Source organism: Athene cunicularia (genome assembly GCF_003259725.1).
Source record: "Athene cunicularia isolate RWA chromosome 23 unlocalized genomic scaffold, athCun1 chr23_part1, whole genome shotgun sequence".
Taxonomy (NCBI): Eukaryota; Metazoa; Chordata; class Aves; order Strigiformes; family Strigidae; genus Athene; species Athene cunicularia.
The window spans coordinates 381,900-389,929 of NW_020799130.1; the positions used below are offsets into that span (position 1 = coordinate 381,900).

General features: G+C 48.3%; 1 protein-coding gene across 1 annotated transcript; it reads left to right on the top strand.

The window, feature by feature from the left end:
• Positions 1–8: 8 nt before the first annotated feature.
• SF3A3 (splicing factor 3a subunit 3) lies at positions 9–7,075 on the top strand (the record flags this gene model as incomplete). Its single annotated transcript, XM_026863411.1, has 14 exons — positions 9–116; positions 518–590; positions 989–1,080; positions 1,475–1,557; positions 1,939–2,077; positions 2,404–2,472; positions 2,822–2,889; positions 3,234–3,341; positions 3,660–3,729; positions 4,410–4,574; positions 4,686–4,796; positions 5,231–5,321; positions 6,192–6,247; positions 6,779–7,075. Coding segments are annotated over 14 exons (1,311 nt in total), but the record flags the coding sequence as incomplete, so codon positions are not given.
• Between the last annotated feature and the right edge of the window lie 955 nt (positions 7,076–8,030).

Sequence of the window (8,030 nt, forward strand, 5' to 3'; positions counted from 1 at the left end):
GCACTTGTAGCTTACGGAAGGAAGAACTCAGCGCCATTTCCGGGCCAAATGAATTTGCAGAATTCTACAACAGACTGAAACAAATTAAGGAATTTCACCGTAAGCACCCAAATGAGGTAAGGAGTTGCCTACTCCATGAGAATTGGTGATTTGTGGTCTGCAGGACCTTATCCCTACAGCAAATAGACGTTATTTTCCAGTTTAATTGCTTTAATATACAAGTATTGAGTACCCAAAAGCATCGGTTGAGAGATGCCCGAGGCTGGGAGGTGCTGGGGCAGCGTGCGAGCTCCCGTCTGCCTCGGGAACGTTCTGCTGCTGAGCTGGCCTTTGCTCTCCCCTTCCCCCTGCTGCCTTAGCCAGACTTCTCCTTTGTGTAAAAGTAATGGTGAAGAAATGCTTTGGATGGCTTTTCAGTTACCAGTTTTATTGTTTGCAACCTGTTGTGGTTTTGTGTTATTCTGGGCCATTAGCTGAAGTAATAATTTTTTTCTGTAACTTCTGCCTGTTCTTAAAGATCTGTGTTCCAATGTCAGTGGAGTTTGAGGAACTGTTGAAGGCCAGAGACAACCCGAGTGAAGAAGCTCAAAGTAAGTTTGTAGTTTCACTCTGAGGCCAGTTTAAATGCAAACGTGGTGCTTATTGAGAGGCGTTATCTAATGAGCTGTTTGATCTGATTTGCATGTTTCAGAATTCCTCCTCCCTTTTACTAAATGACTTCTGAAAATTGTTCTTTTGTCATTTAAATTCCTCCGAGCTGCAGCCCACTGGTGTATCCCACACTAGTGGTGCTTCTCTTGAGGAATGTTCTGGTGGTGCTTACGCAGAGCAGCACTCGGGCTGATCAGCGAGTATCCCGCTTCCACTGTAAACATCTTCCTTAAGCATAAACTAGTCCACAGTTAATACTTCTCGAGTTCTAAAGCGTATGTGTAATAAGTAGGGAAGATTAAGCCCATAATAAAGCTCTTCATGATCTTTCCTGCAGATCTGGTGGAGTTCACGGATGAGGAGGGGTATGGGCGATACTTAGATCTGCATGATTGTTATCTCAAGTACATTAATCTAAAATCATCAGAGGTAAGTGGCTGCGCGTGTCTGGGCAGCTTCAGTGCTTGTCTGAGGGGTTCTTCTTTGGCTGATTCACGGTTATTTGGGTGTTTTCCTTATGTAAATAAGTTTATTTCCAAGTAGCTGTTTCAGAGTCACTTTACTGCACATACAGCTCCGCAGCACCTGGATTCTGAATGCTGCTTCGTGGCTCCTCTTCTGTCCCCTTCAGCTGATGTCTCTCTCTGTTACCATAACAGTGGCCTTGGAAGAAGCCTGATTTCTGCTGCCGGGTGTCTCAGGGACCCTGGGCTGCTGCACTCCAGAATCATGGCTTGAGCTAGTGCTCTCCTTCTGGTCTGGAAACTGGATGTTAATTTGCCTGCGTGTGCATAAAGTCTGACTCTAACTTTTTTGTTACTAGAAATTGGATTATATCACGTACTTATCTACATTTGACCAACTCTTCGATATTCCCAAGGAGAGAAAAAATGCTGAATATAAGAGGTGAGCCTTCTTGCCTACCTGCTTCTTTTATGACAGTTGACAAGAAGGCATTTGCTTTGTAAGTGTACAGCTGCTAAGAATATAGCTAACAGTCAAACCGAACTCACGCAAATTGGGTCACGGCTGTGGTAACTCAGTGGCCTGTCTGAGCCCCGAGGAAACGCGCATTGCAGCAGAGGTGTGGAAGCCACACTCTGCTCTCTGGAAGGACCTTACTGTGTCCTTGTAAGTTGCTGCAGCTCGAAACTGTGTGTTGGAAACTGTCATCATCTTGATGACTTCCCTGTGGAGTACTAGAGGGTAATTATTTGCAAAGGTGTGGTTAGAGAAGTCTGTTAGAGGTTGATACTGAATTACCTGTGCTCGTGATTACTCTGCCAGGTACCTTGAAATGCTTCTTGAGTACCTGCAGGATTACACAGATCGAGTGAAACCGTTGCTGGACCAGAATGAACTTTTTGGGAAGATTCAGACCGAGTTTGAGAAGAAGTGGGAAAATGGAACGTTCCCTGGCTGGCCGGTGAGCAGGCGTTAAGCCCCTGTGAATGCTTCTGTGCTTGAGGTGGATTTTCTGGGAGTCATTTGCGTAAAGCCGTCACTGGGGTTAAGTTAATAGCAAGGTGTGCAGCTGCGTGTGCAGAGACGCAGTTTCATGCTCACCCGATTCCGAGAACCAATGCAGCCGGTTGGAAACCGGCCCTTTCTAAGGTTTGCTTGTTTTAGATCTCTTCTGTTGTTCCATAGCTCAGTTTAGTGAGGCTTTGTCTCTGTGAAATGAACTGCTAGGGCATGGCGTGAAGTGTTGTAGGATGTCACAAAGATCTTGCGTGTGGTTTTCCTCGACAGAAAGAGACCAGCAGTGCGCTCACTCACGCCGGAGCCCACCTGGACCTCTCAGCCTTTTCCTCCTGGGAGGTACGCTTGCAGCTCTCACTCTCTGCTCAGTTTTAGCAGGTGGAAGTTTAGTCATTTTGTTTCTTTTTATAATTTTACTTGCTGTGCGTCCACCTCTGGCGCTCTGCTCTCTGAATAAAACTTTGTGCTGATGACTTACTTCTCTGTAATGGGAGAGGTTAAAGATCTGTGTGGATTTGTCACGTTCTTCACTTTTCAGTGACGCCTTTGATAGTCCCTTCTGGAATGCTGTTTGTTGTTTATGCTTTGCTGTGTCTTTTTTTTTTTTCCTTGAGATAAAAGGGACATGTATCTATATTGTGTTTGTTTCATAGCTACTCTCTTATTGTGATTTACTTTAATTGAACAGGAATTGGCCTCCCTGGGACTGGACAGATTAAAGTCAGCTTTACTGGCCCTGGGACTAAAATGTGGCGGGTAAGGTGCAGACTTTTTATATTCTCTTTTCAGTTTTTGAGGTCTTTCTGTCTTGTATTCCTTTATGGGATACGTTTTGTCGTCTCTGTTGTACAAGAACTACTTTAATGATGTTTGGAAGACAAACCTTGAGAAGCAGTCGGGGGATGCTCTGGTGCCCTGGACTGGAGTCTCTTATATAGAAGAATTTGGCTTAAGCAACAAAGGCAAAGATAATAGGAAATCAAAATATATAAAGATAATAGGAAATCAAAAGCTAAATTTAGAATTTTGCTGCATGAATTCAGATAGTTCTTGGGAAATTTAAAACTACAGTTTGGACTCATCTCTCTGCTTCTCCACAGGACGCTGGAAGAGCGTGCCCAGAGACTTTTTAGCACTAAAGGCAAATCCCTAGAAGCACTTGATCCGTCCTTGTTTGCTAAGAATCCGAAGACAAAAGGAAGCAAAAGGTGAGTTCCTGAAGGTCACTCTGAGGTTGGAGTGTTCTCACTCGGATGAGAAGTATTCTGTAGGCATGGCTCTATACAGTCAGGATGGATTCTTAGAGCATTAGAAGCTTTTCAGCCTGGACTAAAATAGTCCTGAACCAGATGGAGGAGATCAGAGCTGAATGTGTCTGTGTGCGCCATCTAGTTTACAGGAGCTGTTTGGTATTTTTTTCTGTTTTCTTGCTGTATACAAGTCACGTTTCTCTTTAGGAGTTCAGTGTACACATGATGTTTGCAGTTCTGGAACAGACTTCATGAAATTTCTTTATCTATTTCCAGAGACACTGAAAGAAATAAAGATCTTGCGTTCCTGGAAGCTCAGATTTATGAGTATGTAGAAGTTCTTGGGGTAAGGATGAGCTTTTTATTTCAGAGTTGTCAGATAGTGACTGCGAGGTCGTCCACATCTTTACCCACTGCTTTCATAGTCAGTGTGACCAGAAGAGTTCCTGTCATGTCCTGAGTCGTAACGTTTTAAAGTTCATGTTAGCAGAAAGCTTGCTCTGTCAGCAAGTAGAATATGATGGATTACATTTGTATTTCCGTTAGCTCGTTATTTGGCAGGCTTCTGTGAACAGGGAGACCTTGTGCCTGCCTCAGTCCCAGATACAGAGGCTACATGTTCCCTTGTGGAAGCCTGTTTTTTTCTTCTAGGCACTACATCAGTGTAGATAATTTCTATTTTATGCCTAAATTGCAGACCTTTACTTGTTCTGCCTTGATGCTTGCCTTAAGTCCTTGCTTCGCTTCGGGGCGATTGCTTTTAGCAGGGTGGCTGTTGCTGTTAGCTTGTCACCTTGGAAGGGCTCATGGCAGTACAATTCTTTTTTCAATTCTTTGAGAGTAGGAAATGTTATACTAAAAGGTTAAGTTGTTGGGCTAAGTAAAATGAGTGTTCTCTGTTTCGTACTGGTTTTCCATTCCCCTCCCTCTGTTCACTGAGGGAGTGTTTCATGCTTGCTGCAAGAGTTTGCCCTTTTTTTGTTGCTGTCATGTTTTGGAACAATTCCTTCTCTTCTCACGCTCTAGGAGCAGAGACACCTCACTCACGAGAATGTGCAGCGTAAGCAAGCACGGACAGGAGAGGAGAGGGAGGAGGAGGAGGAAGAGCAGATCAGTGAGAGTGAGAGTGAGGATGAAGAAAATGAAATCATTTATAATCCTAAAAATCTGCCCCTTGGTTGGGATGGCAAGGTAACCGAGATTGCCCGGTCTGGAGAAGTGGGCGATGTCGCTGACTCCACACTATTCTGCTTGAACCTGCTTTGCCATTTGGCCTAATCCTTGTCTCTCTTCGCCTGGCAGCCAATCCCATACTGGTTATATAAATTACATGGTTTAAACATCAACTACAACTGTGAGATTTGTGGCAACTACACCTACCGAGGGCCCAAAGCTTTTCAGCGTCACTTTGCAGTAAGTTACATTTTTTGACAAAAACGTCGATGCCGTGTTCAGATAATCTTTATAATAACTAACTAGTAAATCACTGGCGTTCCCAAGTGGCACTTCTTCCACTTGTGACGTGTGGGCCTGGGCTGGTGCTGCGGGGCCGGGCCGTTGGATGTCGGACGTGCTGAGGGCTCTTCTGCCGGCTCCTGTACGGCCTCTGGTTTGGGCACAAATTCCAGTATCCAGGTCTGACTGGATCCAGGTCTGACTGGAGCAGAGTGCCCGTTGGCTGCCAGTGGTTTGTTACTGTCTAAAACACAGATAAAATATTTGTGCGGAGGTGTTTAGGACTGGTAGATTTGTACGTTGACATTTGTGCCATCGTGTCCGGGTGTCAGTACGTTTTTTTGGCGCGGGGGGGGCGTTCCCGGCTGACCTGACCTCGCCTCCCTCCCCAGGAGTGGCGACACGCTCATGGGATGAGGTGCCTGGGCATTCCCAACACAGCCCATTTTGCCAACGTCACGCAGATTGAGGACGCAGTCTCGTGTAAGTGGTGGCGGCGGAACGGGGAGCGGGTGGCGTGAGAACGCTTCGTTGGCTCTCGCCAAAAATACGTCTTGTCCTATGGCGAGATTTGGGAGGGAGGGTAAGAAACACGGTGCCTGCGGGACGATCCTTCCTCGGGCCATCCCTCCCAGCTCCTAGGAGGAGAATGGCTTTTTCCTTCGGCCGCCTGCAGGGGCAGATGGGTGCTGGGGTCTCTCCGCGATGTTCTGTGTGTGAAATCTCAGCCGAGGGCAGTGGGCCACCACTTCCTCAGGCAGAGTGTGGCTACATCATCCCACGTAACTCCTGCTTAATTGGTGTTTGTCAGCATCTTCACAGGGAAGCCAGAAAAACCTTCAGAAATGGTGGAGCCTGTAGGCAGATGTTGAAAGCCTACGGTACTTGGGACTCAGGGATTATAGATTAATGCAGCTAATGTGTGCTGGTGTTTTGAGGAGGCTGCCTCGTGCAGGGGTGGTTTCTTTGACCTGCCCTGCTTCGGTTAACAGATACAGGTTATGGTTCCTGGGGCTAAATTAGTTCTTGCCTAGAAGAAACCAAAGAGGTAAAGCCTTAATCTCCCAAACAAGGTATTATTTATTGGAGCTGAAGTAGTGGTTTTAGACCTTTGTCTTCTGTGTCCCATCCTGAAGGATCACTTTAAAGCTCCGTTTGCTTTAGTTCTGTGCCTTTTGGTAAATCGTGCAGAGGAATGATAAATTTGTAACGGATATTAGATACATTCCTGGACTGCTGAAGTGACAGTGTTTAAAAAAAAAAAAAAAAAAGTCCATGTGTATATTTTATTAGATTAAAAACTGGTATCTCCAGGGAAATGACATCGCATCCTGTATGACTTTGTACTTACAGTGTGGGCAAAGCTGAAACAACAGAAGGCCTCAGAGCGATGGCAGCCCGATACAGAGGTGAGATGTTGTGGAGGCCGTCGGGAGCCCCCCCTGACCTCGCACGAACTGTCTGGCTCTGTCAGAATTCCGAGTCCCTGCTTGCAGGAGAGACGGGCAGGAGCCTGTGCTGCTGGTCACACAGCTCCTGTTAGTGGCCGGGTGTGAAGAGCACTTGCCCTGCTCTGCTGGGAAGTCCTTCTGCTGGGACAGGCTCAGCCCTTTGTGTACAGATCCCTGACACGGCTTTGCAGTGCCCACGTCGTCTTTGTTCCGTGGGAGGAAGAAGGGACGGTTGTGAGCAGGGGGTTCACTGTCCTGGTGCCTTTTCGTGAATGTCTGTCTCAAACCATTTTTCAGCAGCGTGCAGGGCGACTGTGGGAAATCCGGCCTGTGGCGGAGCTTGTAACGATCCTGGCTCTGAGGGAGCTCTGCTCCCGGAGCCTGCTGGTGGGGGGACGCTCCTGTTCAGTGGGTGCTGCTGGGCTGGAGCTCCTGGTACAACCCGTGGGGCTGCGTCCGGGCGCCTCTGAACTGTTTGTTCCGTTCTAGGAGGAGTACGAGGATTCCAGTGGGAACGTGGTGAATAAAAAGACCTATGAAGACTTGAAACGTCAAGGCCTGCTGTAGCTTTTCCCAAGTGAAGGATTTCACATCTGAAAAGCAAGTGGAGAAGCATCAGCAGCTCTGGTTTCCTCAGTTTCTGGATTTTTCTATGTGCATGAGTATAGATTTCGAGGATACTTTATAGATTCACTTTCTAGTAAGCCCCTTGTGAAAAGCAGACTTGTGATGTTGTTTTATATCAAAAAAAACCCTTTGAAAAATAAACTGATTTTAATTTAGGAAGTGCTGAGAAACTTGTCTCCTTTCATATGCTGGAAGGAAGAGATTTGATTTATGATGTTTTTAGAACACTTTTATGCAGTTTGAATTGTCAGAAACAATCGTCTCTCCCTTAGTCCCATTCTGGTGGAAATTCGGAGGATGAGGATTGACTTTCTGTGACCGTGGTGCGCTGGCAGCGAGTAACGCTCTGTCCTGTATCTTGCTGTCAGCATTCAGTTTTCTTTGGGCTCCTTGACAAAACAGATTTGCTTGGCTTGCTTTGCTGCTTTTACCTCAGGCCTGTCTCCCTGTGGAGCTTTGGCCACTGGGATTTTTTCAGGGCATGAATGGAGCTCGGTTTAGGTTGGGCTGTGTGGGCGGCGTGTGGTCGTCCCTCCGGCGTTGTTGACTCGAGAGCTGCAGTGGATTCTGGTGCAGATCCCTGCGGTGACTTGTGAGCTGCGGCGCGGGACGGTTGTGGCAGGGACACTCCATGTGTTTAGATGTGGCCGCGGTGGCCCCAGGAGCGCCCTCGGAGCTCCTCAGGGCCGTGCTCGGAGCTGCCTGAACGCACCCCACGACGTTCTGCGGCCGCACGAGTCCGGGGAGGGGGAGAGGCACCGTGAGGAGGCCCCAGCAGCACCTGGGGGGGCTCTGGTTTGGCATCCAGCGGGCCCGTGTGACGCCTCTGGCCTCGGAAAGGCCCTTTCCCCTGGTCGCTCTGCGGGGCCGCGGGCGTCCCCAGCTGCGGAGGAGCAGCAGCAGGTAACAGCCGCTTCCCCGGGGTGCGCAGCCGGGGGTTGGCAGGGGAGGGGCTGGCGCTGGCTGCCAGCCTCTGCGCGGGACGGCGGCGGCTGCTGGCGCTCGGACCCGCTCCCGGCTGCGGCGGCTGCAGCCTTCGACGGGGTGAGGCCGTGCCCTGGGCTCTTCCCTTCCTGCGCCGGGGAAAGGTCCTCAGGGTGAGGCTGCGTCTGGT